The 14,073-nt window shown below is 37.6% G+C and overlaps 2 protein-coding genes across 3 annotated transcripts; both read right to left on the bottom strand.

Moving 5' to 3' along the window:
* Positions 1 to 262: 262 nt before the first annotated feature.
* grwd1 (glutamate-rich WD repeat containing 1) lies at positions 263 to 6,889 on the bottom strand. Its single transcript, XM_067448996.1, has 7 exons — positions 6,634 to 6,889; positions 6,088 to 6,205; positions 5,826 to 5,988; positions 5,284 to 5,494; positions 1,932 to 2,074; positions 1,646 to 1,837; positions 263 to 939 (listed from the first exon to the last, which is right to left on the bottom strand). The coding sequence occupies exons 1-7, from the start codon at positions 6,845 to 6,847 to the stop codon at positions 631 to 633; spliced, it is 1,350 nt and encodes a 449-aa protein (XP_067305097.1). The 5' UTR covers positions 6,848 to 6,889; the 3' UTR covers positions 263 to 630.
* Positions 6,890 to 7,793: 904 nt separating this feature from the next.
* On the bottom strand, positions 7,794 to 11,091 carry zgc:174888 (uncharacterized protein LOC558116 homolog). Of its 2 annotated transcripts, none has more exons than XM_067449709.1 (5): positions 10,577 to 11,091; positions 10,299 to 10,411; positions 10,068 to 10,136; positions 9,068 to 9,199; positions 7,794 to 8,884 (listed from the first exon to the last, which is right to left on the bottom strand). In XM_067449709.1, exons 1-5 carry the CDS (start codon positions 10,587 to 10,589, stop codon positions 8,531 to 8,533), a joined length of 681 nt encoding a protein of 226 aa, XP_067305810.1. In that variant the 5' UTR covers positions 10,590 to 11,091; the 3' UTR covers positions 7,794 to 8,530. The 2 variants fall into 2 exon arrangements, with proteins under 2 accessions (XP_067305810.1, XP_067305811.1); XM_067449710.1 differs by having other exon boundaries at positions 10,724 to 11,091.
* Positions 11,092 to 14,073: the final 2,982 nt, after the last annotated feature.

The following is a 14,073-nucleotide window of genomic DNA, read 5'->3' as shown; positions in this document are numbered from 1 at the left end:
TCCCATGAAAAAATAATACATGTTCCTGTTTTTTTTAATATGTAATGTTACTATGGTTTTAAAAACGAACCTTAATTAAAACCGGCAGTCTGCTTTCAGACTAAAAGACTAAAATATCTTCCTCTGTTATGTCCATTAAGTTGCCTTCTCAGGCAACAATTCTAAATGTGTTTTTAACCCAAGGAAAAGTGGTTCTTTGGTAAATATGCTGTTTTTTTTAATTTAATAAATATTGAATAAAAGAGACAACCAACAGACTAGATGATGATTCAGAGCAGAGTTTTAACAAGCACAAGTTAGTAATTAATCACATACAATTACATTTAAATCTCAAGAAGTTGAAAAACTGGAAAAAAAAGTAGAAGAAAAGGGCTGAGAAAATGACATGCATACCAAGATGTTCCATTCATCCACCTATGTACATTTAAAATCATACAAATGCACAGTCTGCCTGAAACAAATCTGTCCTCTCTCACACACACACACACACACACACACACACACACACACACACACACACACACACACACACACACACACACACACACACACACACACACACACACACACACACACACACACACACACACACACACACACACACACACACACACACACACACACACACAGTTAAACAGAAATGGTTCTGAAGATGTTGAATCCTGACAGCGCTGTGGAAATGAGAACACCAGGAATCTGTGGGTGCCAGTGGAGCTCCTTCACTTCTTTCTGGCCCTGGTGAAGAAACAGTAGCTGTGGAGGTAACTGTTTTAAGCCCTCTGCTTGTCCTCCCACATCACATGATTCCACTGACAGATCCCATTGGCTAATGACATCATCAGCTCCGGAGGCGGCAAACACACTGGAGTCAATAGGGCTCCACTGGACTGATGTCACAGGTGCACTGTGCTGCTTAAAACTGGCCACTGGACGTCCAGACTGAGGAAAAAAAAAAATGTATGCGATCAGTAAAATAAAACAAAAACATCTACACTACTATTAAAAACTCTATCATCAGTAAAACTGATCTAGCAAGAACGTTTTTTGTAAAAAAAATATATATATATATTTTATATTCAATCAGGAAGAAAAATATATTCTGAAAAGTCCTGTAATCCTGTTTTAATACTACCACTACTATTATTATTAATAATAATAACAATAATAAACTTTATAAGTAATAATTCTTGTCTTAATCATTCTTTATGATTTCTGAAGGATCATGTGACACTGAAGACTGGAGTAATGACTGCTAAATAATATAGCTATAATATCACAATAAATTACATTTCACAATATATAAAAATAGAAAATATATTTATCATTTTAATAATATTTTACAATATTACTGTAAATGCAGCCTTAGTGGTGAGCACAAGATACTTTTTTCAGAACTCCTTCAGACCATTAACTATTCATAAAAATAAATGTGAAAATAATCCTAACTTTACAGCCTTTTTTACATTTGTCTATAACTTTTCACAGTACTGTAGTTTGCAGGTAGGTTATTCCAAACATCCTGGAAAAATATACCTGGCCAACAGTTCTGCTATTGGTTTATATGGCCTCAATTACTTTTGTCTCTTCACATGACTCGTTTCACTTTGGTATTTCCCTTCAGTCCTTTCCACTTGCGCATGCTCACCTGGAACTGCCTTAAATCCCAAACTTTCAGGAGGCCATCATCTCCTCCAGACAAAATAAATGGTTCAGTCCTGTTCCAGCTGATAACATTGACATCTGAAGAATGAGCCTCATTGGCTGAAAGCATAGAATTAGGTGGTGCTCTTAGATCCCAAATGCGAATGGACTGATCCACGGAGCAAGACGCAAAAACCTGGGGGTGAGAGTAAAACACTAATTTAGACATTACATCGTACATCGTCATACAAAAATATCTTAAAATCATCTTTCTCTGTGGACTGACATACCGTGGCTTCAGTAGGTGACCACTGTAGGTCCTCAACAGACTTGCTGTGCGAACTGAAAGGCCGTTGGTCAATCTTCCAAGTTCCACCCTCCTGTGGCTCCCAAACATGAATGTTCTTCTTGCAGTCGCCGCTTACCAGGCGTCCTAAGGTAGGTAAACATAAAATTATTTGAGTCTTAGTCAGTACTTCCTTTAGTTTAGAGTAGACATCTATTTGTATAGAGATAAGACACTGTTCTGTTTTATAAACTGTTACACCAATTATTAATACAAGTTACATATCAGTGGGATTTCAATAAAATAAACATTCAGATTTTAGGGTTTTGTTTTTAAAGTGTTTTTTTCTCATATTCTTTTAAATAACTGTATCAGTCTCAGACAGGCTTGTTTAGAAGGTTTGCCAGGTCTATTTAAGTAAATGGAAAACTTACTTTAGGAGGTTAGGGAGGAAGAAAGTTTTCTGAAGATAAAAAGCATGAAATGGTTCAATGTTATGTAAAAGGCATTAAAGCAACTCATATTTTGTGAAAACTGAACCGAGAGTATCGAAATATAATAGGATTTGTGTGAACGATTTAGAGCACGGAAGAACTCAGACAAAGGCTTATTTTTTCTGTCAAAGTAATTAATTGTATTAAAAGGACAGACCATCCATTGTAGTATAGCATTCGCCTGTGAATTAAACTATTTAAAAATGAGTCTTGATGCATTTCAAAATGTTATGCCCAACTGCCAGCCTGTGTGGAGAGGTTCTGGAGACTCCAGAGCTGTCCTTTAATACAATTAATTTGTTTGACAGAAACTTTCCTTAAAGGGGACCTATTATGCCCATTTTTACAAGATGTAATTTAAGTCTCATGTGTCCCCAGTATATGTCTGTGAAGTACCAGCTTAAAATACCTCACAGATAATTTATAAATCCATGTTGTAAATATCCATTTCTGACTACAGGTCAAGAACAGGCTGTTTTCGTGCATGTGCCTTCAAATGCAAATTAGCTGCTGCTAATATGCCATCCCCTCTCCACACATTTCTTGCCTCAATCGGATTCGCTGTCAAATACTAACAAGACATCTGCTTGGTTTTTATTATCTATATAGCATTTACTCTTACGGATAGCAGAGTTCTTCTTTCATCAAAAAGAAGAAAGTTTTTTATTTCAACGTTTTAAAGCTTTATTAGTTTAAACTCAGCACACTTATCTGAAGCACATGCACTGAGATAACTGCCTGTCAGACGTCAAGTCTCGTGAGTAACTTCTCGTTCGCATTTATGTTCCGTTTAAACCAGGGGTCCCCAAACTCGGTCCTGGAGGGCCGCTGTCCTGCAGTTTAGCTTCAACCCCAATCAAACACACCTGAAACAGCTAATCAATGCCTTTATATGACCTAGTAAGACATTGGGTCCGTTTATATGCACGTTCTTAAGCCGATTTTGCCCAATAAGCCGACAATGAACATGGTCATGTAAATGCGGTAACCCGTTTTCTTTTATCGGAGTAAGGTCATAAACGGCGTAAGCATAAACCGGTTGGGACAGGTAGTTTTCTTCCTCTTACCTTGATTTTTCACTGCATGTAAACGCATTAACCTGCTTTTTGTCGGCTTATTAAAGTGCGCATGTGTGATAGGTGACAAAAATGCAAACTTAGAGCAGATTTAAACGCATCCAGACAGAGCAAGCTGGCATTTTGCTTGAAATAAGGACATATCACAAACGCAGACTCTTTTAAGACCTAGGAAATTGTAAAGAGGTGTTGTCTTTTCTCATGCAGCAGAAGTAGCCTAGAAGAGGTTCAGTCAAAACGCTGCATAACTGCATAAGGGATAATATGAGCTGTAAATCTCCCGCTGACACGCTTTATTAACATCACAACTGACGTAACATTTGAAAAACTATTCAGATATACAGACATTATTATTTTTGACGCCACTACAAGGAAATAACCCAGTTTATTAATAAAGTCATGTAAACGTGGTTTACTTGTGTTGTCAATTTACTAGTTTACATGTAAACGGGGAAAACTGGTTATTTCAATAAGATGATTTTTTGGCGTTATCAGCTTACTGGTGTGCATGTAAACGCACCCAACAATTAGCTGGTTCCGGTGTGTTTGATTGGGGTTGGAGTTAAACTCTGCAGGACAGCGGCCCGCCAGGACCAAGTCCGGGGACCCCTGGTTTAAACTGTCAAATACACACAAGGGTCTTGTTTACCGTTGTCGCTTGCAAAAACAAAATGGTGGCGCCGTGGGTGGAAATGGGGCAGTTATATTATAGTACTATCCCATTCCTGTTAGAAGGGGAGAGAAATTGGAACAGCTCGTTTTTCCATGTGCTTACAGAGAAAGGCTTACCAAAACAAAGCTACTGGAATGTCTTTTTTTCAAATTTTCTGGGTTGGTAGATGCACCAGGAACCTGATTATAGGAAAAACTCAGAGAGAAAAGTCAGATTTTTCCATGATATGTCCTCTTTAATAAGCCTTTATCTGACCGGGTTCTTCTGTGCTCTAAATCATTCACAAATCTTTTAAAAGGTAGATCATCTCCATTCATTTTTCACACAGTATTAAATGTTCTCATGCCTTCTGCAAGACATTGCAACATTTTATGCTTTTCTTTTTCAGAAATATCTTTCTTCCTCCACATATTTTCACATGAGAACTGTGACTTACTATGACGTACCATTCTCCTCACAGTGATAAGACTTGTATTTGTGTGTGTGTGTGTGTGTGTGTGTGTGTGTGTGTGTGTGTGTGTGTGTGTGTGTGTGTACTCATCCAAAGCGCACGCACATCTCAGACAGCGCAAAAAAATATAGAGTTCTCTGTCAAGTCTCTCACGCAAGACAAAAATAACCCAAAAATTGTGTCAACATGCCCATCTTGATGGGTATCCTAGCAGGCATATACCGTTATGCCTTAAGTGAACTTATAACAGTAAAGAAAGATACTGCATGTGTACAGTATCAGTATTTTGGATTTGAAAAAGACAAGGAAATCACTCACTGCTCTTAACTGATTAACTTTTGCAACTTTAATAAGGATTAATCTATAAATTTGTATACTGAACTATGCAATATTATTTTTCAATTGATCACTTTATTCAACTGTTAGACCTACCTGAAAAAACACTGTTTATTTTATTCGTATCTTTGCTCTATTTTATTTATTTGCGCTGATTCTTGTTCTTATCTTCTTTTTTTGTTTTGACATTGGTCCCTTTTCCCTTGAACATAGCAAATATCGAACTGTACCAAAACCATGATACAAACCAAACCATAAGCAATTTGAAGCGGTACACCCCTAGTCTGCACAGTGCTGCTTCAAATCGAACACCTTATATTACCCACCTGGTACCTTGGGTGACCAATCAATGGCAAATCCTTCTGACATGTGACCAGTAAAACTGAAAAGGGGCGTGGCTTCCTTCTGCTGCTTGATGAAGGCCGACATCACAGATGAATTATGCACTGCCTCAAGCTGAGGACGCAGGTCAAAAATCTCAACCAGGCCTTTCTCTGACCAGACAGCAGCCAGTGCCTGTTCCCCTCGCTGGGTGACCTATTAAAGTATAAAGAGAATACATTTAGATGAGTGAGAAAATGACCCAGGAAAATATATCTGCTTTGTACTCTGCAAGGACAGAAACATCCTCTCACTTTCAACTGCTTTTTTTTCTCCAGCAAATTTATTATCACATGTAAATGTGTGAACATAAAAAGACGTGTGATGAACTGAGCATTTCTCAGCCTTTGGACACACAGAAATGAAATACAGGCCTGGTTCCACAACTTATTTAGATTTTGCATAACTATCTTTAAAACACTTCATACCCAAAAAGGGACTTTGAATTAATATAAATAAGAGTAAATACGAAATGAAATAGACTTACTCTGACTCTGTTGATACCACCATAATGTGGCATCATGGCCAGTTCCAACTGTGGTTTCTTATCCTCATCTTCCTCGTCCTCGTCACTTTCTCCATCACTGCTTTCATTATCATCGTCTTCTTTTACTGTTTCATGAAGATTGTGCATCCGCATGACAATAAGCCTGGATGGGGATTGAGAAAATGTCATTACCTCTAGGTCTGCATAAGAAGCTAAAGAAAATGAAAAGTGATACACTCTGACAGTATTGTTGTAAGCTTACCTGTTGCTGAGTGCAGTGTCCGCCTGTGTGCCAGCACATAGTACCATAGAGAGAGGAAACTGCTCCCTCCCCTCTCCTTCACCATCCCGCACCACATCAAAACTTAGACATGGGGCACCTGCAGAGGAAAGAGAAGTTCACCTATTATATATGAATTTAAGAAGAGAGCAGATATGGTTATGGAACAGATACATCTTGCTGCTAACGTAAACTTTATAATAATAATAATAAAGACTACATTGCCATTACTGTGGCAATATTTTCAGAACAGTTACACATTTTTATTTTCAATGATGATACACACATAAGAAATACACTTTAGGGTGACATGGCCAGATATTTATTTGCAAAGCAATATAAATCACTGTAGCACTATCGTGGTATCGAAACACTTACAAATACAAACATCCTCATTACAGTCATGACAATAACTTCAAACACTTTATTTGAAGTATGCAATATGTTGTATATACAGCAAACCACATGTATACATAAATCTACCATGCTTGTCTGTGTTTAGTGATCGGACATGTTCAGCAAACTGACCAGTCTGGCACTCGTGGTACATGCGGTAAGCGGAGCGGTCCATCTCGAGCTCTTCTCCCGGCTGTAGCGCCTGCAGACCAGGGACATAAACTTTCTCCTCTCCGTCCCCGTTTTGTCCATCTCCCTCCACGTCCTCCACGTCGCTTCCACTCGCCTCCATGTCCTCAAACTCATCATCCTCCTGAGGCAACGTGTCTTCACCGGCCGCGGACATTTTGAGAGAACGGAGTATTTCCGCTTCACGTCACGTGGTTTAAAGCGCACACTGTGCCCCTGTACAGAGTTGGAAAGCACCCAAGTCCCCGGGCTAGCGGGAAGTGTTGTCCCAGAGAGTGTTTTCCAGAATTCCTTCTCAATTATATTTGTAACATACAAGTCATCTTATAAAAATCTGGGCATTGAAATATTATTTTATGCCGCAGCCTTATCTGTTCCATTCAACGACTGGTTAAAATGAACTAACAATCAAAAATGTTAATAAAGCATTTATTAATGTTAGTTTCCGAATTTAGCTTAGGCCTACTAATAAATTATCAAATTTAAAAGTCGTATCTATTAGGCTAATATTATTTAGGCTAATGGGCTGCCTAACATGAACAAACAGTAAAATTATGTAACAAATTGTTATAGCCTAGACCTACTGCTAATGTTAAATAAAGGGACGCTATAGTCTTGGTATAAGGTCTTCCAACGTGGCTTAAGATGACCAGCTATAAGCTCTCTCATAAAGACCAACTGAAAAGTGCCCAAAATCCACCTAAAACGAGCCAAAAGACCAGCAAACCAGCTTAGGTTGGTTTAAGATCTTTTTAATTTTTTTCCCTTCCAGGTAGGTTGGCTCAATATTCTGCCAATCCAAACAAACCCATTGCTGAAATGTAACATGGAAAAATCCTGCAACATTATGAACTTGTTTAATTTCAACATTTAACTAAAATGCAATTGACTGTGTGTTGACTGGCAAAGTGTTTTTTATGTGTGCTTTCGAGGACAGCAAACGTGAACAAAAGGTCTCTGTGCTGTGGCGCCTTGTTGTTTGTGCCATCATCTCCAAGTCCCTCCACCCAGCTGATACTAGAGAGAGTCCTGATACAAACACTCTCACAGACAAAAGAGTCTCTTTCAAAAACAATAAATGCACAGTTCAGGCAAACACAGAATTAATTTTAAGAAGTTTTTATTTATATATAAAAATCTACATGTAAAAACAGACAACACGTGTACACCAAAGACAGACAGATTGTTAAATTCATTTGAGTAAAACATTGCTTGTAGTAGTAACCTTCTCTATGGCAAGACAACAATACTTGTAAACATGACTTGTGTAACCCTCTTCTTTTTCAGAAAGAAGCAGGTGCTGTGGTTCCTATGCTACAGGATTTAATATGGCTTGAATTTACTGTAGTACATGAGTGTAGTTTATTCCTCTTGAACACTGAGCTTTTTGGCTTCATGTATTCTTTACTTTTTCACTACATTCAATGTTAAAACATTCAGTCAACAGGTTATACCTGATTTATCATGGATGACACATAATTCACTGTAAAAGATGATAGAAACACTGGATAAGTAATTGAAACAATCAGTGCAAAGACATAATGCAGAAGAAAACATCATAAACATAAGAGAACATCATATTAGCCATGTGTCTGTTTCCAAAACATCCCTTTTCTCCAACAGAAACCGTATTTATACTCCATAACTGCATCCAGAAACCATGAGCCACTTTATCAAGAGAATTTCTTCAAAATCTCATGCAAATGCCAAACTTTTTTTTTTTTTGCAGTAAAAAACAAAATTACCATCCAAACTGACTAAATGTCCGGGCAACACAGTAGCGGTCCTTTCAAAGTGAAGCCTTCTTCTGGCAAAGTTTTGTGGCATATTTTTTGTACTTTCACCAGATCAGACTTGATGTTATCCATAGAAAAGGTAAGCTCCAATGAGTGAAACCTGTGCAAAGTGTCTTAGTATAGCTGTTGGTTGGACCAGGGCCAAGCTGCATTTTACCTGTCTCTCCTTCTATCACAGGCTGTTGCTCCTCCACCGGTTCATGATTCTCCACAGTCTCTCCCTCCTTTGGATATCCTTGATCCTCTTCACTTGGTGTGGGGAAGATGCAGTGATGCTCTCCAAAAGCACAATTCAAATTGAGCCATTGTGTAAAGAAGGATGAGGTGAAGGAGAGAAGTCCTTCAGGCGATGACTGAACAGATGGGAAATCAGAAGGATCTGGACGATCCGGGAATTTCTGTTCACAAAAAATTAAATAAAAAATAAAAATAAAAAACTGACTTCAGATGACAGATACACAGATCTGTCAAGCCTACAATACGATATGAAAAACTTACTGTTACAACATCTGATAAAACAGTATAGCAAGAAGTATGGTATGAAGTGTGTTAGAAAGAAATAACTGTTTATGATGATATACCACTTTTGCTATGTTGTCCAGCATGTAAATCAGTTCACTGATGAATTTGTACTTGAGGTGAACTCTACTCAGGTGCTGGAGGAGCTGACTCCAGGAATTAGATAGGAACACAGCAGCACTGAACACACAGCACTAAAAACACACACAAAACAGATTGTGAGCAACATTGGATCTCTGTAAAGATTAATAAGGACTATTATAGTAAACATTTGTGACCCTGGACCAAAAAAAATTGTGGCAATAGCCAACAATAAATTTGTATGGGTGAAAATTATCCTTTTTTTATGCCAAAATCATTAGGGTATTAAAGGGAAAGTTAAAAATTAAAATGTGATGTTTATCTGCGTGCCCCCAGGGCATCCAAGATGCAGGTGTGTTTGTTTCTTCAGTCGAACACAAATTAAGATTTTTAACTCCAACCATTGCTTGTATAGTAATGCATGTCAATGGGGTCTAATTCTAATTAAAGATCATGTTCCATGAAGATATTTTGTACATTTCCAACCGTAAAAATATTACTAGTAATATTAGCAAAATGCATTGCTAAGGACTTAATTTGGACAACTTTAAAGGCATTTTTTTAAATACCATTAACAGATCATTTTGATTTAATGACTCAAAATGACTAAAAATGGCATGTGGTGTAACCATAAAGTACTGGTATACTTAAATAGTTTCCTTGCACCTTAAGTTACAGGATTGCACAAAATGTATTCATTACTGTCAAACAATTTGTCAAACATGTTTCAAAGTAGGCTTATATTTATTTTTATTGTTGAATATTTCAATATAATGCTGTTTTATTGTTTTCTCAATCACCATCTGGTCTTAAGGCTTTTAATAGCAGGCCCTGTTAAAATATCAAAAATTACTTTTATTTCAGAAAACTAAAACATGTTAATCGTTTTCATTGAAATTATTGTCTGTAACTGAACTGCATAATGTATTTCACACACAAAAAAAGGAGCGTCACTGACCCGTATTGAACTGTCATTCTTACCGGCTCATTGCACAGCGCGCTGTCGTTGAAATAGTGAGACACGACATAGTTCTTCGGAAACACTTCTGGCTGCAACACATTGTAAATGTCAAATTTGATGTAGGTTGCACGGGCTTCTCACGTTACCAAAACCGCAAAACAACAATAAGGTCAGTACAAAATGACCAGATAGGCACAGATAGGAGTTTGCGAACTTTCTAATAAACAAGCATTTTAAGAGGCGAAACTCACGAATCCGGTCGTTCTTTCAATGTTTATAGAGTTTTGTAGATTTCTGATCGTCGTCTTCATAAAATCATTGCACCCACTTCCTTGAAGAGTCAATATTGATAGAAGTAACAGCACTGAAAGACAAAGGTAAACAAAGGTTCAGAGCATTCAAATGCGTAAGATTTTCAAAGCAACTACGCATTTTAGTCTCTCGAACACCATACACACTGTATGAAAATCATTTTAATACGCGCATCAGTTGATGGAGCTTCTTCGGTGCTCCAGGCGTATCACGTTACCTGTTGGTGACATGCTTCTAACGGCCAATGTGGCCCATATTTCCCATGTTCTTCTTAACCAAGTCTTTTTGTACGACAGATAGTTGCAGAAAAGTTATGGAATAATCTCAATGGGTTTCCCAGCTGCCTCTTTTAGGGACTACTAACCAACGTCTCTCTTACTGCTGCACTTTCTCCTCGATCTCTCATTGACAGCTGCTCTGCGTTCTGTCCCTCTCTGGCTCAATCCCACTCAGTCACTTGGAAATTCCCACTCTTCTGGGGGAGAAATTCTGATGGATAGCAAGATGTTTCTCTATTTCCTGTGAGCTTATAGTTTCCTGTTTCTTTTACTCTGCTTACTTTCCTTCTTCCTTTATGAATCCCTTTGTTTTGAGGCTTTTCTCTCCAACTGGCAAGTTAGTGAGCAGCACATTTGATCTGTTGAAGGCTGCAGGAGCAAACCGTGTGGAGGCTGTTTGCTCACTGAAAGTGAAAGTCCTGGTGGTTCAGTCTCTCTCCCTGCTCTCTGTAAAGCTCCCCACCCCTTTACCTCATTAAAAAGCATTCACTCCCCCTCTTCTCCTCTCTTTATCAGTACTCAATGCACAGCCTTTCCCGGGCTTAGTCATAGTCATGCACACTGGCGGTCTGTTTTTAATTTCCCTCCTCCCCACTCAAGTATCCAAGTTTGCTCCCTCAGTCTTAGAACTATTCAGGTGAAATGATGACTAAGCACATTAGCTTTCCCGTCTGCAATAAAAGGATTTTATATTTCATCGTGTTTATGTAATCCACATTATTCCAGATTAGTCATTTCAGGCATGTGATGCCAATAAAATGAGACCATTCAAGGAATATAGACAAAGCAGTCAGTTTGTGGTGCCTTTGGTTCAAATACTGTTAGGCTACATTGCAGCACATATTTTCTGTATTAATATTGTAAATTTTTTATAGTGTAGTAGCCTAGCTATTACAATGTAATGAGTAAACAAATTGAAATATGTAGCTACCATCTTGAATAAATACATTCATGATTATCTATGTGTGAACTCATGGCAATAATCCAGGATTTCTTTGCGTCAATCAACCTGTGCAGACAGGAAAGAAGATCTCGCGATCTTCCTCAGGGGGACATCCACCTACACGCCACGTGACTTTTTTTATTTAACATGCATTGCATTGATAGACTTGTCACATATTTTTAAATCTAAAAAGATTTTTGTACATCCAAGATACCAAAATATTTATATATCCAGTAGGTATAGTGATATATCACTTCGGCTCTGCACTGTTTAGCCTGCATTAATAGGGTGAAATAAACGGATCCTTTACAGCTGTGAAACACTATAATGTGCTTAAGAGGTGCTTATGGGTACATGTTAGAAGTATTTATTACATGGCTTGAGGTCTTTTGGCACTTTAAAACAAGTTGTAAAAATTGTAAATGGTTTAGGGTGAACATTGTTCACATATTTCAGAAACTCAGCAATTAAAGGGCCAGTTGCCAAAAATTAAAATTCTGTTATTTTTCTTTCCCTCATGTCGTTTCAAACCTGCGATTTTCTTTAAATAAGATATTAATAATAATGTGATTGGCCATACAATAGAAACCAGTGGAGTCCAAAACAACACTGGACCCCGTTTTCCATAATACATTCTTCATACAACATGATCATAGGCCTAGTGGTCAGTAGCTGGAATAATCAAATTGCACTAATTAATTACAGTCCTAAAGGGCCACTGACCCACCGGTGGGCCCGCAGCCATTACATATTTAATGGACTGCATTTATATAGCGCTCTTATCCAAAGCACTTTACATTTTGCCTCACATTCACCCATTCATACACCGACGGCGATGTCAGCCATGTAAGGCGCCATCCAGCTCGTCGGGAGCAGCTGGGGTTAGGTGTCTTGCTCATGGACACTTCGACACTTGGTCAGGTGGAACCGGGGATTGAACCACCAATTCAAAAAACCTTCTGGTTTTGTAGACAACCTACATGAACCACTGAGCCACTGCCGCCCCGATTACATATTTAAAACAGTAATATCCTATAATAAACCTAAACTAATCTTGACAAACTATACATCATTTGAAAGCTAACAATCTTTAGTTTCTATATTTGTTGACTGATTTGGTGAATATATTACAGAGCAGCAGTAATTTGTCAATTTGCAACAAGAATATTTTCCTACTCATATGGTGTACAAACCTTTATTTTGAAATAGTGCTGAAAGATTGGTAGATCATGCCTAGAGTTCAAAAAATATCATGAAAAAAGGTCTAAAATGTTTTAAATATAAATATAAATAAACATGTGTGATGCAAAACATCTTTTTATGCATTTATTAGAATTTGAATTCAAATCAAATACTGCCAGACTACTTCTGAATAGGATGTCTACTTCATAAATTGTTTGAAAATTATGGAAACATGATTGAGATCACTCAAACCATATAAGGAGATGGAGGCGCCCTTATACGGAAAGTAAAGGAGCTTCAACGTCATCTAGTGAAAAAGTTTAGTATTACACTCAAGCAAAATCTTACAGAAAGCTAATTTATTTAAATATCAACCTAAAACATTGAAGACCTAAAACTTATTCCGATTGTTGGCTTTGATTTTCTACCAGTATTAGAGTACATGTTTTTTAAAATATATATTGTATATAAAATATGAATAACTATTTTTACAATGTAATTTTTCATAAACTTCTATAACGTTTCACTTAATTTATTTCATTCTACAATAATCTGCCAAATCTTCTTTAAAGGTGCACTATGTAGGATTTTTGCAGTGAAATATCCAAAAACCACCAGGCCAGTGTTATATATTTTGTTAAGCTGAGTTCTTAAAATATCTAAATGTTTCCAACTATTTGTAAATTGTGAGAAAATTTTAACCAAAGAACCGGGATGTCTGATGGAGTCGCCTGTCAATTGTGTCATATCTGGTTTTATTTGGCAGAAAATCTTTACTCTTAGCAGTGTACAAGTGTCGCAAGCAGCCGCTGAGAGAATGCACAGAGTAACGTCATAACATCATTTTAAACACACTTAAATGTATCTAATATGATAAACAGAGCTGCTACCTCATGACTGGAAAAGCGGAAATTGCGCCGGTGACTGTGCCCGTCATAATAAAAGTCCAGCTGCTCTAGAGGGCCGTGTGTTGCGCTTCATTTAGTCACCCTCAAGTTGTTCAGAACCTGTATGAGTTTCTTTCTTCTACTGAACACAAGCAAAGATATTTGGAAGAATGTTTGTTACCAAGCAGATCTCGGTAGCCATTGACTACCTAAGTGTGGGGGGAGGGGCGCTTTAAACTGTGATAGTCAATGGCTGCCGAGATCTGCTTGGTTACAAACATAGCAAAAGAAAGAAATTCATACCAGTTTGGAACAACTTGAGGGTGACTAAATTATGACAGAATATACTATATTTTTGTGTGAACTTCAGATAGTGAATTTTCAAAAGGAGGAGGTGATGCTTAAAAAAAGTAAATATCACATA

The sequence above is a fragment of the Pseudorasbora parva genome, chromosome 7, assembly GCF_024679245.1.
Source record: "Pseudorasbora parva isolate DD20220531a chromosome 7, ASM2467924v1, whole genome shotgun sequence".
NCBI classification, from domain to species: Eukaryota; Metazoa; Chordata; class Actinopteri; order Cypriniformes; family Gobionidae; genus Pseudorasbora; species Pseudorasbora parva.
Note: the sequence above shows the minus strand (reverse complement) of the source record. Positions and strands in the feature narration are given on the sequence as shown.

Coding starts and splice junctions, on each gene's coding strand:
- grwd1 (XM_067448996.1), bottom strand. CDS start 6,847: ATGTCCGCGGCCGGTGAAGACACGTTGCCTCAGGAGGATGATGAGTTT. Junction 5,495..5,825: donor GTGGTATCAACAGAGTCAGA/GTAAGTCTATTT, acceptor ATACTTTAATAG/GTCACCCAGCGAGGGGAACA. Junction 1,838..1,931: donor GGTCACCTACTGAAGCCACG/GTATGTCAGTCC, acceptor TCTCACCCCCAG/GTTTTTGCGTCTTGCTCCGT.
- zgc:174888 (XM_067449709.1), bottom strand. Junction 9,200..10,067: donor GCGCGCTGTGCAATGAGCCG/GTAAGAATGACA, acceptor GTGTGTTTTTAG/TGCTGTGTGTTCAGTGCTGC. Junction 8,885..9,067: donor TGGACAACATAGCAAAAGTG/GTATATCATCAT, acceptor TTTTGTGAACAG/AAATTCCCGGATCGTCCAGA.